This window comes from Gopherus flavomarginatus, chromosome 7 (assembly GCF_025201925.1).
Source record: "Gopherus flavomarginatus isolate rGopFla2 chromosome 7, rGopFla2.mat.asm, whole genome shotgun sequence".
NCBI classification, from domain to species: Eukaryota; Metazoa; Chordata; order Testudines; family Testudinidae; genus Gopherus; species Gopherus flavomarginatus.
Window position 1 is genome coordinate 73,943,501 of NC_066623.1, and position 18,435 is coordinate 73,961,935.

The 18,435-nt window shown below is 38.0% G+C and overlaps 2 protein-coding genes across 5 annotated transcripts in view; both read left to right on the top strand.

The window, feature by feature from the left end:
- WDR47 (WD repeat domain 47) overlaps positions 1-6,561 on the top strand; it is a 39,689-nt gene extending 33,128 nt beyond the window's left edge. For all 4 annotated transcript variants that reach the window (XM_050961398.1, XM_050961397.1, XM_050961399.1 and 1 more), the window contains 4 exons: positions 2,172-2,342; positions 2,884-3,015; positions 4,169-4,387; positions 5,186-6,561. In XM_050961398.1, the coding sequence (XP_050817355.1) occupies positions 2,172-2,342; positions 2,884-3,015; positions 4,169-4,387; positions 5,186-5,328 (665 nt within the window). In that variant the 3' untranslated portion in view covers positions 5,329-6,561. The remainder of the gene's footprint in view (positions 1-2,171; positions 2,343-2,883; positions 3,016-4,168; positions 4,388-5,185) is intronic.
- A 1,903-nt stretch (positions 6,562-8,464) lies between these two features.
- Positions 8,465-18,435, top strand: part of CLCC1 (chloride channel CLIC like 1) — a 28,526-nt gene continuing 18,555 nt past the window's right edge. Inside the window, 6 exon segments of the mRNA XM_050961436.1 lie at positions 8,465-8,740; positions 10,681-10,813; positions 12,072-12,182; positions 13,425-13,535; positions 14,853-15,074; positions 17,129-17,269. Coding sequence (XP_050817393.1) covers positions 10,682-10,813; positions 12,072-12,182; positions 13,425-13,535; positions 14,853-15,074; positions 17,129-17,269 — 717 coding nt within the window. The 5' untranslated portion in view covers positions 8,465-8,740; position 10,681.

Consider the following 18,435-nt stretch of genomic DNA (forward strand, 5'->3'; position numbering starts at 1 on the left):
TTTGGGGGGAAGGGAAATCCTGCTTGGAAGTTTGAAATGCTAGAAGATACTCAGCAGTGACAGATTAACGACTGATTTGCAGGTGAGATCAAAGAGAGTTTATTCAGAGGTGCCTGGCATACTTTTTTGGTTTCTTTAAGAAAAATATTAATAAATAAGCAGAATCTGACAGAAAGTTTTGGTCAGGAATTTCAAGATAATTAGCCTATTTTTAACTTTGATAAATATATTCCAGGATAATCCAGTCACAGAAGTACACATAATCATATGAGACTTGATCTTTCAACACATGCATAAATATGCTTCTTATTTTGATGTCACTGGTTTAATATTGACAATATTATTTCAGTTAGATAACTGTGGGATTTTTTTGTTAACTGAAATAAAATACTATGAACAAACATATTGAAGTCTAGCTCTAGAACTGATAATCAACTATTGGTTGAACATCAAGGGTATGATTACACAGCAAAGAAAAATCTATACCCTGTGCCAGCTGACTCTGATTCAAGAGGCTCAGGCTGCAGGGCTATTGCATTGCTCTGTAGACTTCCAGGCTTGAACCCTAGGATCCTGCCAGGTGGGAGAGTCCCAGAGCTCAGACTACAGCCCAAGCCCAGAAGTCTACACAGCAATGGAGATGGGCTCGCAGGTTAGCTGCATTTCTAAGTCAGCTGGCACAGGCCGGGCACGGGTTTTTCTTTGCTATGTAGACATACCCTTGAGAATTTTAGTTATAATTTGGGGACACATCAGTTGGAAGTAACAGAGGAGGAGAAGGACCTCAGAGTATTGGTTGATCACAGGATGACTATGAGCCGCCAATGTGATATGGCCGTTAAAAAAAGCTAATGTGGTCTTGGGATGCGTCAGGCGAGGTATTCCAGTAAAAATAAGGAGATGCTAGTACCTTTATACAAGGCACTAGTGAGACCTCATCTGGAATATTGTGTACAGTTCTGGTCTCCCATGTTTAAGAAGGATGAATTCCAACTGGAACAGGTACAGAGAAGGGCTACTAGGATGATCCGAGGATTGGAAAACTTACGAAAGGAGACTCAAAGAGCTTTGCTTGTTTAGCCAAATGAAAAGAAGGCTGAGGGGAGATATGATTGCTCTTTATAAATATATCAGAGGGATAAATATCAGGGAGGGAGAGGAATTATTTAAGTTTAGTACCAATGTGGACACAAGAACAAATGGATATAAACTGGACATTAGGAAATTTAGACTTGAAATTAGATGAAGATTGCTAACCATTAGAGGAATGAAGTTCTGGAACAGCCTTCCAAGGGGAGTAGTCGGGGCAATAGACATATTTGGCTTCAAGACTAAGCTTGATTAAGTTTATGGAGGGGATGGTATGATGGGATAGCCTAATTTTGGCAATTAATTGATCTTTGTTTATCAGCAGGTAAATATGCCCAGTGGTCTGTGATGCAATGTTAGATGGGGTGGGATCTGAGTTACTACAGAGAATTCTTTCCTGGGTGCTGACTGGTGAGTCTTGCCCACGTGCTCAGGGTTTAACTGATCGCCATATTTGGGGTCAGGAAGGAATTTTCTTTCAGGGCAGATTGGCAGAGGCCCTGGAGGTTTTTCACTTTCCTCTGCAACGTGGGGCATGGGTCACTTGCTGGAGGATTCTGTGCACCTTCAGGTCTTTAAATCATGATTTAAGGACTTCAGTAACTCAGACGTAGGTTAGGGGTTTGTTACAGGAGTGGGTGGGTGAGATTCTGTGGCCTGCGTTGTGCAGGAGGTTGGACTAGATGATCATAATGCTCCCTTCTGACCTTGAAGTCTATGAGTCTATGTTCAACCAATAGCTGATTCTCAGTTCTGGAGCTAGACTTCAGTATGTTTGTTCATGGTATCTTATTTCAGTTAAGATGTGAACCTCTCACAGAGGGATTAACTAATATTGAAGAAACAGAAAGTTAATGTACTCTGATACACAGAAATCTGTCAGTTTGCCCGTTAAGTGTGAAATTTTATCCTATGTTTATGAAGTTGTATTCTCCACCTTGAAATTGGTACAAATATCAAACTCAAGCTTTTTAATTAATAGTAATGCACTGTCACAATAACTGCTTAAATGATTACATAATTAATTTATACTAAACAAAGTATATCTCACTCTGTTCTTGGTTTATTTTAAATTTTTTCAGGACCAGACTTGGAGTTCAGTATGCATGATGGGACAATTAGAGATCTTGCTTTTATGGAAGGCCCAGAAAGTGGTGGTGCTATTTTAATTAGCGCTGGAGCAGGAGACTGTAATATTTACACAACAGACTGCCAGCGAGGTCAAGGCCTGCATGCTCTGAGTGGCCATACTGGTATGTTTATAAAAATGCAACAGTAACAGTCTGTTCTATGCACTGGTAACAACAGTGATCAAATCATGCTCTTCTTATGGACAGCACCTCTGTCCTATCAACAGTGAACTCAGGAGAGATTTTATGTCATTAATCTAGACCGTTACATATTTTAAGCCCTTTGTCTCCCTGCAAATGCTAGGGAAGATGTAGAACAGGGTGTTGCCATTGTACTGGTGTCACTTCTTCAGTCCATGCCACATTGCAACCTTTCCCAAGAGATGCATATATGTGGAGTAACAGATAATAAATTGAGACCTACAGAAATCTGCTAACAAAGGCTATCTGAAGAGAGCTAGTTGATTACCTCCAACCCTCTGATCTGTCCAAGACTACTACTTTCTTCAATCCAAAATAAAACATTTAATCTACTAATTGTATGCTGCTGATGATCTTACTTAATGTGTAAGAGCATATTCAGAACAATAATATGCGAAGAATTCAGTAGTGATCTTTAAATAATGAGTAATACTAGTAAAGTAAAACGTGTTCTTATCTACAGGTCATATTTTAGCACTTTATACATGGAGTGGGTGGATGATTGCATCTGGTTCGCAAGACAAGACTGTAAGATTCTGGGATCTTAGAGTACCGAGTTGTGTTCGTGTAGTTGGAACAACATTTCATGGAACTGGTAACACTATTGCTCTTTTTGCACTGAATAAAAAACTTCTTGCACAATTACATATTTTAAAGATGGTTCTTGTCATTGGTTTGTTGAGAACAGGGATCTTGTATTGTAAAATGAAGCCTTCTGGCTTGTTCAAAACAATTCCCAGTTGCTCGTTCTAAAAAACAAAAACTTGCTATATTCTGGTTATCGTGCTATATCCTTGCTATATCATGAAGCTGGTTAGTTCTTTGCTTTGTGACCTTTTGATATTAATAGCTATTTATATAGCACCATAAGCTTACATGATGCTCTAAAACAGAGAAAATGTGCAACCTTACTCCAAAAAATCAACACTTTAGACTGACAGACTGCCTTACAAAGAATGACACTCTTTGTAACAGGGATTTTTTTTTTTAATTGGTAACCTGTGTAAACATGGTGGCTGTAAGGAATATTAGGCTGTTAAAAACATCAACCTTGGAGTTAAATGTGGCTGTTGGAATTTGTCGTTTACACAACAGCAGATTTGTCATAGGACACTACCTAGCAAGTGATGTCCTCGTATAGTTAATGAAACACTTCCAAACTGATGCAGCTCAAGTCAGAAAATAAAAACATGTTTTCTCTAACTCCAAAATGCAAATACACAAAGGATGGTGTTTGTCTAAACTACAGATGTACAGTATTCTACACAAGAAGTATTTTGAAAAAAGTGAGTCAGGTACAGAACTTGTTTTCAAAACAATCTCTTTTTTGCCAATATATTTATAAATGCATTATTTTGCTATGGATTCTAATTATGCAGAAAATTAAAAGCCCGCCAACACTCTTGGATATTCCCTTTTTCTGTAATGAAACACTTGAGCAGATATTCCTAATCTTTTTCCACTGTTAAACACAATTCTCTGATGCAGCTTTAACTGTGACTTTGCTACCACTCCACCATTAGAAATCAACATATGCTACAAGGCAAACTATAAAATGGGGGCAATACGACTTGTCTTTTAATATAGACAAAAGGAGCTGAAAGTACATTTAAGTTGGCTAGATATGTTCTTTACCTTTTTAATATTAACGGTTCTACAAACCTCTCTCAAACCTTTCTATATGCAAAAGAATGCAGAACATATCCATAAGTCTATATTAGTTCATGGATGGCATTTTCTTCTTATAGGTAGTGCTGTGGCATCTGTAGCTGTTGATCCTAGTGGTCGCCTACTAGCTACAGGGCAAGAAGACTCCAGTTGCATGTTGTATGATATTCGAGGAGGACGAATGGTACAGAGCTATCATCCTCATTCCAGTGATGTTCGTTCTGTTCGCTTCTCTCCTGGGGCTCACTACTTGCTCACAGGATCTTATGATATGAAAATAAAGGTGACAGACTTGCAAGGTAATTCATCTGATGTGAAGTGTATTAAGCAAAACTGAGCAGTGAAGGGTGTTTTGTTAATATCAGAGATTGTAAGAAAGTTTGGATCAAAAGAGATTCATTTCTGAAAATGTGGAAATCTGATATCTATTAAGGCTATAAAGTGAAATTTAAAAGGTTTAGAATACACATGACTATGATTCTTGTCAGCTCACAACAGATTGCTGTTATTACAGTCAAGACTATAGTCTGACATATAAATATGATTAAGGAATATAATTGCAGTATGGGGAACAACTTGCATCTGTTTAATGACTGGATTTCTGCTTTGAGGTGGTGTGCAGAAAACTCAAATCCACAAAGAAATATATGCTTAGCTTTCTTTTCTTGGGGGAGACAGGGATTAGTCAAAAGGAAGAAATTGAACAAGTCCCCCAACCAATTTTTATTTAAACTTTTGTTTATGAATACCAGTGTTGAAAACAGTTGTATGGTACCTAACATAATGGAGTCCCAACCTGGTTGGCCTCTAGGCAGTGCTACAGTATAAATGTTAAATAATTATTTATCGCACTCAGTTATATTGAATTTGAAAAGAAGACTGTCATGGGCCTTCCAAAATAGATTTTTTTCCCCTTTAATGTGAATGAAAGGGTTTGTGTGCATTCTTCCTATAACAATATTCTTTAGGTACTTTTAAATTATCATCTCATGAAGTAACTTGTTATTTAGCAAGTGAAATAGATATGTAGAGTTTATTCAAGAAAATAATTTTAAGTGTTCACGAAACAAGTAATTATTTCTATTCTTCTCTCCTAGGGGACCTTACTAAGCAACTTCCTATTATGGTGGTAGGAGAACATAAGGACAAAGTGATTCAGTGTAGGTGGCATACGCAAGATCTATCCTTCTTGTCATCTTCTGCGGACAGAACTGTAACACTTTGGACCTACAACGGTTAGAGTGCAACTAAGGCAATGTATGCAGATAAAGCACAGAGAAATAAGACTACTGGACTATAAAAATAATAATTTAGGGATTCAAAGAGCAGCATCTGACCAGGAGAGTGTCTTAGCAAGAAGAGGCACTTGTCACAGATTTTTCTGATTGCTAGGAGGTCTTGGTGTGTTAGTATTATTTTGCAGTGCTTTGTCTTCCATGTGAACTCTTGCTGCTGTGACCTATTGTAGACTTGTTGCCAAAGTTGTTGGAAGAGCTCTTATGTTGTCAATGTGCACTCAAAGTAAGATTAATGATGTGTTTACAGTTTAGTATTAATTGCATTCCTTGGTCTTTGCCTCAATGACAATTTTATATAGAAACTTAAACCGAATTACACTTTTAATCAACTCAGTAACTAGTTCCACATAAATGTAGAAGATAAAAATTTTCTTCTGCTGTTTCGCACTTCTATTGTATGCATCACTTGTCAACCAGAGGTCAGACTTTTTTTTTCCCCCTTTCCACAGTTTAAACATACTTTTTTTTTTTTTTTTTAGTATGTATAATTGTAAAATTTTAAAGGTGACTAGGCAGTAACTGCTTCTTGATGATAGTCCACTATATAGTGTGTTTTGCTCTTCACCTAAACTGGGCGAAATGTTGCTGTTTTTACTACATGATATTGTTTTCAACAGGCAGATCTTGAAAACAAAAAGTAAAATGTTGGGTTTGCTCCAGAAACCATGTAATGTTTCATTCTGAATGCAACAGAAACCTCTGTGTATAATGTACTGTAGAAAAGAGCGTGGATTGGCAGCAGTTGTCACCGTGAACTAAATGGCTAGCTGTTCTCTCAAAGAAAAATGGTACCTTTAACACTTATAGACAACAGCATGGCTTAAAATGCTGTCTGCATGATAGTTTAAAAAATTAAATCATTTAACTTCCCAGTCTAGAAGCATATTTGGATTTTTCTTTCTTGCACTATGTAATGCAGAATTGCAGTTTTATTTCTATGAAACTTTAGATTCTAATGTTTAAGTATTGTTATATTTTCATATTGTACAGTTCCTTTTAAATTAAAACCTTACATTTTAGTTTATTTATTTATTTGAAATGCAGTTATTTGGTTTTAATAATTAAATTTCGGTTCACTGTAGCAAGCATTTTTTAACTAACTGTATAAAAGTGAAAAGATTATTATGGAAGTGTATCTCTGCTATAATCTCAATAAAGACCTCTGACACCTGAAAGCACAGCTACTACTTATTTCACTATCTCTTAGTCTGGTCTCTTTTATACTGCTTTTATAAATCTCCATGTTTCAACTCTAGGTTTATCATGTTATGATAAAGACTTTATACTTTCTGTATCCTCTTTAGTAGCTGATTTAGCAGAGCTACTGTATTCTAGAAGTCTGTTCTTGTTCTACATATAGACCCCCAATGCAATTTTGAAGTTAAGTCTGAGTTTTAGTTCTTCTGTCCTGTCTTGTTTCCATACATATAGCTGGTTGATGATCTGTGGGCTCAGTCACACAATATTGTTACACACTGATTGTATGTTAAATTCTATTGCAGGGAAATTGCTAGATCTTATTCAAAATTTGAGCATCTTATTTCAACTGAATTCCTGACTACCACAAAACTTCGGTTTCTCTTCCATTTTCCATGTCTGTGTCCCAATCACTGCTTCCCCGTTGTGATTTGTGTTAACACTGCAGCTATACAGATTCTGATTTTTAACACTTGAGAGATTCCAAGCTTATCTTCTGTGTGCTCTTCAGACCACCTAACCATGCATCTGAGAATACCCAAACAACGCATAGGGGAAATTTTCCCCCAAAATGGTATCTTGTCCACCGCTCCACACAGCACCTTTAAACCACTGAGTGTGAGGAAAATAATTTGGAATACACCCATCAAAGAGGTAGAAAATGTGAGGAGATCCTCAGCTGGTAAATTGCCATATCTCCATCTATCCTGTAGGTGTGCTACCCCTCCCTTTGATATGACAACTGTGTGTTGCTTTTTCGTGACACCTTATTCACAGTTCCATTATCATTTGGAAAATGTAACTTGATATTTGCTTTGCTTTATCGAATCTTCTGATTAGCTTTATTCTTACCACTTTAAGAGTTTAGTGCTGTTTCTCATTTGTCAGCAAGAGTCCAACATCCAAATGTAGTAACTTTTGTCGCAGATGATTTTTCACCTGCGTACTTCATTCTAGACTCAACTTTGTCTCTTGCATTGTTGTACCATACAAATGTATGACCTTATATGGTACTTCATTAGAAAGAAAACTTTTATATGACAAAGAGATTCATTTATTTTACCAGTACCTATTTAATGGTCAGAGCATGCATAAAGCACAATGTAGTATGAGAGAAAATATGATTAGACAAGTTTTATCTATCATAAAGTACTTGCCAAATTATTAGAGAAGGTAAAACATTGTAATCGATTATTTGGATACAAGATAAACCATACAAAAACCTGCAGCATAAAATGTCACAATAAGTGCAAAGGCGTGGGGGAAGAGAATTGGATCACTCCAGGACTGGCTACACACCCTTTCACCTTTTCTGATTTTAAAATCCATCTGAGATTGGTAGAAACAGTTGCTTGTCCAAGGGTCTTTGTAAAATTGGTCTGCTCTCAGTCCAGCTGACAGTAGTTTATGCTGCAAACCACTGTAATGGCACCCTTGCTAAAAGAACAGGAGTAGTTGTGGCATCTCACTAACAAATTTATTTGAGGATAAGCTTTTGTGAACTACAGTCCACTTCATCGGATGCATGCAGTGGAAAATACAGTAGGAATATTTTTATATATATATTTTTATATATATAAAAATAAAATACACAGAGAAACCCTGAAACAATGTGTTACCATACACACACTAACAGGAGGGATCAGTTAAGGTGCGCTATTACCTGCAGGAGATAAGAACTTTTTGTAGTAATGAAAATGGCCCATTTGCAGCAGTTGATAAGAAGTTATGAGGAACAGGAGGGGAAAATAAACATGGGGAAATAGTTTTACTTTGTGTAATGACCCATCCACTCCGTGTCTTTATCCAAGCCTAATTTAATGGTGTCCGTTTGCTGAACTGGAATTAATTTGAAAGTCTCTGGTTGGAGTCTTGATGTTAGCTTCAGCAGGGAGGCAAAAGACATTTTCAGGTCAGGGTTGAGCCGTGTCCTACATTGCCCGCCCGCGGTGTGCCGTTTTGAACGGACGGCTCCTTAGCAACACACGGTCCGTATAGTTTGGTTTCCGTCGCCGCCGGCGTCGCTTCTGTCCAGAATGGAGAGGAGCGCCGAGTGCATGGATTGGGGTCCTGTCTTCTCCGTGCGGATACGCTGACCCGCTCGGTTCACTCTGCGCTGGCAGCGGGGCTGCCGGACCCGAGCGGGGGAGAGGGCAGGTGAGCTGGGGCGCTCGCTGGGCGGCTGCGCCGCCGCCGGGATTTGGGGAGGATTTTAGGGGGTTGGGGCGTATGCGCGGCCTCCCTCGCGGGGGGTTGTGGGATTCGGGGAGCGGTTCCCCCGTGGGGGGGCAGGCTGCTGGGGAGGTTGTGGGGGGCGGTTGCGGCTCCCGGGCTGGAGGGCGGGGGGCTCCCTCGCGCGGGTTCTGGGGGGCGGCTCCTATGTTGGGGGCGGGTCTCTGGCTCGTGAGACTCGGAGTCGGAGGGGCGGTTCCCTGGCCGGGGGTTGTGGGGTTTGGAGGCCGCTGGTGGGGGGATTCCCTGAAGGCCGTGGCAGTGCAGGAGACTAGCCCCCAGGTTAGTGAGGTGGTGGTGGTACAACAGGGTTACTGTTTGTAGAGTGATTGTGGGTAGCTGGACGTAGCACAACTCAAGTCCCAGGCTTTAGCTTGATTGCAGAATCTGTCAGGAGTCGTCAAAAGACTAATAGGGGGAGGATTTATTTTCTTCCAAATTTTAGCAGTTATGTGTCATTCCTGTTTTGTTCTTTGTCTGTTGTTCAGTAATAGGTTTTCTGGTAGTTACTGGTAGTAAATGTAGGTAGAAAATGGCACACAAAGCCACTATGTGGATAATAGTACAACCAATATTTATCCATAACCAGTTATTTTACACATGTATATTTATAAAATAAAAGTCCCGCTCACTACTTGACTTCTCACTTTGATATGCTTATCATGGTTGGAATTTGGAAAAGGAAAATATAATATGGGTACTGTTCACACCGTGTAGTTATGAAACTTTCTAGTATTTTTCTGTTCAGTATGATTTGTAATATTTTAATCCTTTTGATAATTTACTTTAACAAATAGTAGTTCCAATCCTGCAATTTTATCCAAGCATATGGAGCCCTCTGGATCCACTTGCAGGTCTCAGGGATCTATATTGTGCCATTGTTCAATAAATAAAGATCTTGCCATAAATCAGCATTTATTGACTTACATCTATTTAATCTTCAGAGTGCTTTCTTATGTAGGAGGTTATGTAGGATATCCTGTTACCTTTTTATGCATGTTTAATGCAGAATTCACAATATGTTATACATACTGTATAAGGAGCAATTTATTAAGGTTTTAAATTATTAGAAACACTAATTTACAAAAGGAAATGATGAAAGTTAGATCTTTTTCATTCACTTGAATGAAACACTTTTACTTTAAAATCAAAAATATTGTTAAATCCATCTAGTAGGTGAGGTGAAAAGATAGATTTTTTTCCTATGTTCAGGTCATAATTATTGAAAGCCATATAATTAGGGGAAAAACTAGGCAAAATTGGGATTCGGTCCTGCGGAATCTTATTCATAGCAATAGTCTTATTGAAAACAAGGCTTCTTAAGTGAGTGAAGCTCGCTTGTGAGAGTCGGAGTTTGCAGGATCAGACAAAACTTAGTGATGGAGCTGTATCCATGTTTTAACAAATAAGGAAACATGAGTTTAAACTCAGGTATTTTGAGCTTGACTCTAGTAGAGTCTTAGTCCTTTGTCAGTTATCGTGACTTCATCCATATATTTGCTTACTGATAATGGTCTGAATCCTGCTCCCATTGAAGTCAAAGGGAGGTTTGTATTCCATAAATTAACTAAAATGTATTGATTTTTTTTAACACTGCTTGCTTGTATCTGTGAAATTTGTACTTCTACATATGCTAATCTCTGCATTCTTAGCCAGTAATTCTTACCTGTTAGAACAGTGTGGTGAGCTAACACCATTGAGTTCTCAGCATAAATTATAATTTTCTTTTGGCCAAAACAGTTATTTAGACAAATCTTTTTTATAGGAAACAAGTTGGGAAAAGGTTGATGTCTCATAACATTATTCAACATCTAACCACATTTTGCAGTTTTAATTACATTTGTGGATTCTGTTGTTGTACTCAGGATGCTGGTTCCCTTGGTACTGTGTGCAACTCTCATGATAGGAGGTGGTGAAATTCAAGATGATGAATGGATTGACCCCACAGACATGCTCAATTATGATGCAGCATCAGGAACAATGAGAAGACCTGCCAAGGTTAAAAAAAGTATCTGTGTCTCTGTATGTTACACATAGATTCATATGTCTAAAGAACATGATTAGTTCAGCACTCTTATGAGTATGCATTATGCTCATGATTATATACTGTTTTGTCCACAGGACTGTTATTCTCAGTTCTGTTGCCCAGCCCAGCCTGCAACTGCTGTCTGTTGCAAATGCCCTGGCTGGAGCATGCCCTCTGAGAAAAGAATCTTTGGGGGATTTAGCTGCCAAGCTCTAGCAAGTCTGCTGAGCATGTGCTAACTGTGATTTTTCAGCATCTTATAACTTGGCCAAATTGGGGTGGATTTTCATGGGGACAGCAAAAGGCACTTCCCAGACACAAAGGACCCTTCCCTGCCAAATTTCAATTCCAGAGCATGGGGCCACTAGAGGATCTCAAAGAACAGGATGTCAGGATTTAACATGGGTAAAACAACATATTTTTCCCTAGCCTCATTCTCAGAAATGGGGCAACTATTTTAGTTGAAATTTCCCCAAAAACTCAATCTGAGGAAGACTCTTCGTTGGAGCCAAGTTTATAGGCAAGAACAGAAGAGTTGGAGGGGGCCAGTGAGGAGTGGGATCTCTGCATTTTGGTGGGGCCGAATAGCCTTGTCTGTTTCATCTCCATTATTTATGATAGAATAATCTCAGCAAATCTCGGCAAAGTTTTCCTCTTCCTGATCTCCATGTTTTTCCACTGGAGAGGGCAAGTCTGTTTCCAAACAAGGAAATTGGATTTACACTAAACAGTAATACGTTTTGCTGCTACTTTACGCTGAGAAATGAGAGATTTCTTTGGGATGAAAAATTATGTTTGGGGAAGCTTCATATTATAAAGGGTATAATGTAATCTGAATACTTTGGAAAATATTTACACCAACTGCAGTTAGTAAGCTAATGTTGGTATTTAATCAAGGATGCTATTAGTTCTGAATATACATCTTGGGGACATTTGCCATTTTGCCTTTAAATGTTTAGAGTGAAATTCCTTTTCATGAAAGTAATATTAAGTATGTCAAGCATTGGAGAATCTGAGCTCCTACTTGTATTAAAGTCAGTGGGAGGTTTGCTGTTGACTTCAGTGGGAGCCAGAACACATCACAGAGGATTATCCTGGTACCCCATCCATCTGCTCTATTTTCAGCATGTATTGGATAAGATGACCTGATTGATTAAAAGATAGCATTAGCCTGCATTAACCAAAATCTTGCCTAAAACTATGACTAATTTTTCTTTACTCTATCTGCAGGTAAATTATGATGACTCTGAGAATAGGGAGGAACCAGATGCTGTTGTGAACTTGCCAAGCACTGCAGCAGTATCAGAGTGCCATAGGAAATTAGAATCCTTAATTCAGAAGGTTTGCTTATAGCTTTATATTCATTCAGAACACTATCAGGAAATCTAAAGTATTTTCCATCTTTTTACATTTTTTTTCTAGAATCATCAGAAATATTGGCTTGGAACTGATGAATTACTAGAGGATTGGTCTGTTTTGGGGGTTGAGGTGTTGCTGATTAAAGCCATTCAATTTATTTTTTGTGCAGTAGTACTTCATATTTCAGCCTTTTAATGTGATTAATATGCCAAGTCTGCGGATATCTGTGTGTTGTCTGTTGTATTTTTGGCTTATTTTAGAACGGTATTGACAGGAAGGCAATGCTCAAAATGTATGCTTTGTGTGCGATTGCCTATTGTAAAAAAAACAAAAAAATAAAACCAGAATACACACACACTTTGACAACGCTAATAGAAATATGTACATGAAATTTTAAACTTCAGTGGGAGAATAGATTTTTGGTTGGAATTAAATCTTCTTCCCTTCAGTGCTGGCAACTAAACTATTGGAGCATTGTGTTAGTCATGGGAACTAAAAAGTTAAACTGACTAGAAACAAGGAAAATTGACCTACCTCTCTTTCACTGTGTGTGTGTGTGTAATATGAAAAATGGGCAGAGGGCTAGTGGTGTGAGCTGTTTGTCAGATATAGGGCCACAACACATAGGCTTGTGGAGATTCTAGGCAACGTTGCAGCCCGTAGGGCAGCCCCAAAATACTGCTGTAACTTAGGCTAGCTTGCAGGGCTGTCTAAATTATGTGGGGAGCTTTTCAATCCCTCAGAGTAGGCCAGGATCAGGGATTCCAAATATGGCTTAAAGCCACCTTGATCATGTGGATGCTTCTCCGACCCATCCCACCCCAGGTTGAGAGTTCTGCGCTGGCCCTTTCAGATCTCACTTAATACATAACTGATTTTTATAACTGAACTTATACAGATTTTCTTCTGCTCTAAACATCAAACTACTGAGGGATGAACAAATCTTTAGTTTTTCTAGTCCCAGGAATATACTGAGGTTAAGATTCAGACCACATCATCAGAAGGTTAAAAGTCCACAACATTTATGACTTTGAAACAAGTGCCATGGAAAGTAGTGTGCCATCTGTTGTTCTTAAGTACGTTACTATGTTTCTATGTGATACATTAGCTGCAACAAGTTTATATTAGGCTATAGGAACTTGTTTCAGTCACTGGAAACTTTATTTATCCTTTGCTTAATTAATGTGTCAAGACTGTAACTTAGAATTTGCTTTATTGCTCCAGATTGAAGAGTATGAGAAGAAAGAGAAGACCAAGTTAAGTGAAAGCCATAGCATTTATGTTTTTAGGAGATACTTGAATAAGATTTTAATTGAAGCTGGAAGACTTGGCCTTGTGAGTATTCAAATGTTAATGAAAATATGGTAGAATTTTAACTGCTACTTTATATATTTTTTGTTATTACAAATCAAAACAACATAATGATTTAAGTATTCTAGTTACTCCAAACTAAGACAATTAAGATAAAGGGAATCATAGTGAAAAGACGTTTTACCGATTAAATTATGCTACATTAAATTCAAATACATACAGCAAAATTATGCACCTGCAACCCTAGCCCTCTTGTGCCCAGTGTGTCCACAGCTGCAAAGAGAGCCCACATGAAGCTGGGCTGCACTGTAACTGAAGATGTGCACTCCCCATGCAGCCTTCCCAAGTGCTGCCCTCCTGTTTGTTCATTGAAAGGCTCCAGTTCTGCTTCCAGAGAGCCCTCTACATCTACGGAGATGTGAGCAAGATTTGCCATGTAGAGAAGAGAATATAATTGACATAATTTATAAAGTATTCAAAAGGAGATAATTGATGTTCAGAATACTTATGTATCAGTCCACTGATGCAGCCACTGCTGAGACAATGCGCATGCTACCTTGAAGAGGTACTTGAAGAGACAAGTTCTGTTCAGTCTTTTTGTTGTTTGATAATTCCAGGTCATTAATTCACTTGTTTACAGGAGCTTGCATAAAGCAAGATCAGTCAATTACTGATGATTTCATTCTGATGTCGTTGGATGTAACTTTTTCCTTATCTTGAGGCAGAGAGAGAATTTTTTCTTAAATATGAGCAAAACAATCAGTTAACAGCATTACAAGAAAGAAGCAGATGATAACATTTCTTTTAAGGAGCAGTGAGCGCTTCTTCCTTTTTGTAGTAAAGTATTCACCAATGAACAATGCCGTTTTTCTTTCTGTCCTTCCAGCTACAAATTTGATTTTCCAGTCTGTTTGAGAATAGATTAGCTGTTAATACTGCAAGTGAAGAGGTGTTTTGAAATCCTAATAAAACATTTAACATGAGGTTCCACTTCTTTTTCCATAAATATTTTAATAAAGTTATGACACATGAACTTCGAAGGTATGTGAATTAGCAGTTTCATTGGTACAGAAGAGTGAACAAAAAGGCTATAGAAACCCCAGATACCAAATGTGACTCTGATCTTGCAGACTGACCCACACAGAAAGATACTTATGACCATGCATAATTAGGGCTCATCCTTAGGACTCCATATGGTAATATGGGTCTCTCTGCATAGATGAGATATATTGCAGGTTTGAGGAAAGTTCAGGCAATTCTTCATCCTTTTATTTGTCTTTTTGATAGATTTCCTATTGCAGGTAAACTGTTTAACCATTGTTATGTATTACTTTCATTTAGCCTGATGAAAACATTGGTGATGTGCATTATGATGCTGAGATCATCCTTACAAGTCAGGCTCTTTTGGAGATCAACAGATTTCTCAATGAGGAGGACTGGAAATCAGGCGCTTTGGATGATGCAGTTAATAATATTCTGATTAATTTTAAACATCATGATTTTGAAGTTTGGAAATGGAGGTTTGAGGACACATTTGGAATTGATCCATATAATTTGCTTATGGTAAGAAAGAAGAGATTCTCTGTACTTTTGTATTCTCCAGTGTTCTTTAATAGGCCAGCCCAGTCACTGAATATATCCTTCTACCAGTAAATGGGGATCAAAATAAGTAAAACTTATGATGCTCTTCCCTTCATAAAGTGCTGGCTGAGAATTCCTCGCTTCTTTCATCCCAATAGGTGAAGATGACCTGTTTGCCCAAATTAGGCATTTTTAACTTTGTTTTTCCTCATACCTTTTTCTTATAACTTTTTTCTGCTTGAAATTATCACTTGGTCTCACAGTTATTTCTCTTTCTTCTTCACCTTTTGGATCTCTGTGTGGAGTGGCCCATTGAGTTGTGCATCTTCTTAGTCCTAGATATCCAGGTCCAGATATTGGATCTTAAGCTACAGGGTTTCAGAGATACCCTTGGAGATGTAGTTTGGACTCTGTTGATGCAGCACTTGGGATTGACCTGTATAATATGCTTTTGGTGAGAGAGGAGAAAGATTAGTTTAAATATTGGAGCTTTTAATAATTCTGTGTCTTTAGATTTAAAAATATATGGAATGTTAAAATGTAGATTTTGAGTTTCTCATGAGTAGAGAGATATAATTCCACTGAAGGTCTGTGGTGAATTCATAAATCACAAGTTTAAAGCTCTTTATCATTCAAAATGTGCCTGTGTATTTGATTCAAAGTAAAAATCCATGTACTGGAATGTTAATTATTCTTTATCCCACTCAACATGTCCCAGTGGTGCTTTAACCTCCCTCTTCAATGGTCTTTTTCTGTGCTGCCTCTCTTTTTTCCCTCCCTGCAAGGTCCCATAGAGGAGTCTTGCTGCTGCTTTCTTACTCTGCTTAAACCACTGACAAGAATAGGTTTCCCTCACTGCCCTGCTGCGGATGCTGGAGTGGTGATTCTCTGTTAATAACCACGAGACATTGTGTTTTTAACTCTTGTACTTTGCCATTGTAACAATTCCATCACACTGAAAATGTTAAATGTAACTGAAAATAGTGAGAGATTTTGTGCCAATATAGAAGATCTTGTGAAGTTATGATGGAATGACCATTAAAGTCAGGAAAAAATTTCCTTTTCCCACAGTGCAGAGGATGTCCTCTAAAAAAGAGGCAACAATCTCATAACCTGAATGTATTTGGATTAATTGAATCTGTTTCCTTATTTCTCAAGGCTTCTGTTCCTCCTGATGTTCCTTCCTTTTTGTTCAGTCCCATAAGGCATCTGTACATTTTTCTCAGTGCCTTTTTCTTTCTTTTCCTCATTCATTCCTGTTGTCATCATCTCATTACTTTCCCTGTTACAATATAAATCCACTGTAGCATCCAGATCCAGCAGTTTCATTTTAGCAAATTCCACTTTGTTCTCTGAAAGCTCGTATCATCTCTTGTGAGGTCTGGCTTTTCAGAATATTGTTCTCATCTTTTTTTCTTTTTTTTTTAACTCATAGACATGTAGACTTTAAGATCAAAAAAGACCATCATGATCATCTAGTCTGACCTCTTGCACATCACAGGCCACAGAATCTAACCCACCCACTCCTGTAATAGATCCTTAACATCTGGCTAAGTTACTGAAGTCCTCAAATCATAATTTAAAGACTTCGGGTTACAGAGAATCTGCTATTCACACTATTTTAAACCTGCGAGTGACCTGTGCAAAAAATCCCCATGGTCTCTGCCAGTGTGACCTGGGGGAGAATTCCTTCCTGACCCCAAATATGGTGATCAGTTATACACTGGGCACGTATGCAAGACCCACCAGCCAGATACCTGGGAAAGAATTCTCTGTAGTAACTAAGGCCCTCCCCATCTAATGTCCCATCACTGGCTGTTGGAGATATTTGCTGCTAGCAGTTGCAAACTGGCTACATGCTTTTGTAGGCAATCTCATCATACCATCCCCTCCATAAACATATCAAGTTCAGTCTTGAAGCTAGTTAGGTAAATTAAGCTGAAAAAGAGATGTTTGTAATTCTCTCTTTTTACTAGCAATAGGCTTGAAAAACTCCAAATATGGTTCATGACTTTCCTCCCTCATTTACTTTTCAGGTACTCTTGTGTTTGTTATGCATTACAGTAACTGTAGCTACTGAGCTATGGACACACATTGGTTGGTATACTCAGGTAAAACGCATTTTATTCATCAGTTTTCTCCTCAGTTGTGGATGGAACTGGATCTACTTATATAAGGTAAATAAATCAGAAATCCTGGCTCTGTTTTTTAACAGTAAACTTTTAAACCATGATAATCCAGAGAGTTTGGGGATTATTTTTGTTACATTATAAAATACAGTAATTGATTGCCAAAGTGAATACTGTAATGGAGACTTCAGAGTGCACAAATTATTAGATTTAGATTAAAATCCCTGCTTCTACTCACTGCAGTGAAGCACAGAGTTCAAAAAGCAATGGAGCCATCATAATTCCACTACAGAGGGTTTAAAGACTGTATGTGACTCTCCAAAGCACCATGGTGGGAGGGATTTAGGAAGTGGCTAATTGATCTGTGTACTACATTGATTCACTGGCTGAAACCCTATATAGTAGGTATATACTATGCAGCGGCTGCTGCTAAAACTCAGAGCTTCAGTAATGGTCATAGAGCAAATCACTGTACCTCGGGTTGTGTTAGGATAAGGATTCTCTCTCTTCAGTTCCTACCTAAAAACCCTTGCACAAAGAACATTTGCTTTGCCCAGGTATGAGGCTTTGATCCTTAATTTGAAATTGAGAGTTGAGTTTATCGCTAGATCAGTTTAAAACAAAATGGGCAGATCTCTGATGTGCTTTGGCATCTTTGGTCAAGAAGAGTCATGCAGATGTGCATTTTACAGGGACCCCATCAATTTAAAAATTACACTTTATTCGAAAGATTTTTACCTACTGTTGTTACAGATTACATCTATATTTATTATAGTAGAGATTTGAGGGAGAAGTAAATTCTCCTATTGTCCAGTTTGTTCATTTTATGCATAGTCAGTTTTGCTGTTTCCCTATATAGTCAATTTCTCTGGGATTTTATGAGGTCTTCTTTTACACATCAACAGGGGAAGAAAAACATTTTTTAAATTGGAAAATAGGTTGTAAGACCACAAAAATTGGCAGGGGTAGTCAGGGCAGTTGAGACTGTTTGTTTGTTTTTTCACGTTCTTTTAAACTATCCCTTTAAATAAATATATCTAATAAAATTCTTTGCGCCAATCTAGAGTTAAATAATGTAATGAAGCTGTTTGAACTGAAAGCCGTTAAGAAAATGAACCACTTGTCCATTGAAGTTGACCTATTAAAGGAACAAATAGGCTTTGGCTGAATTTGATTTGCTGTGATGTTTTGCTTTTGCAGATTTTTATTTTTAA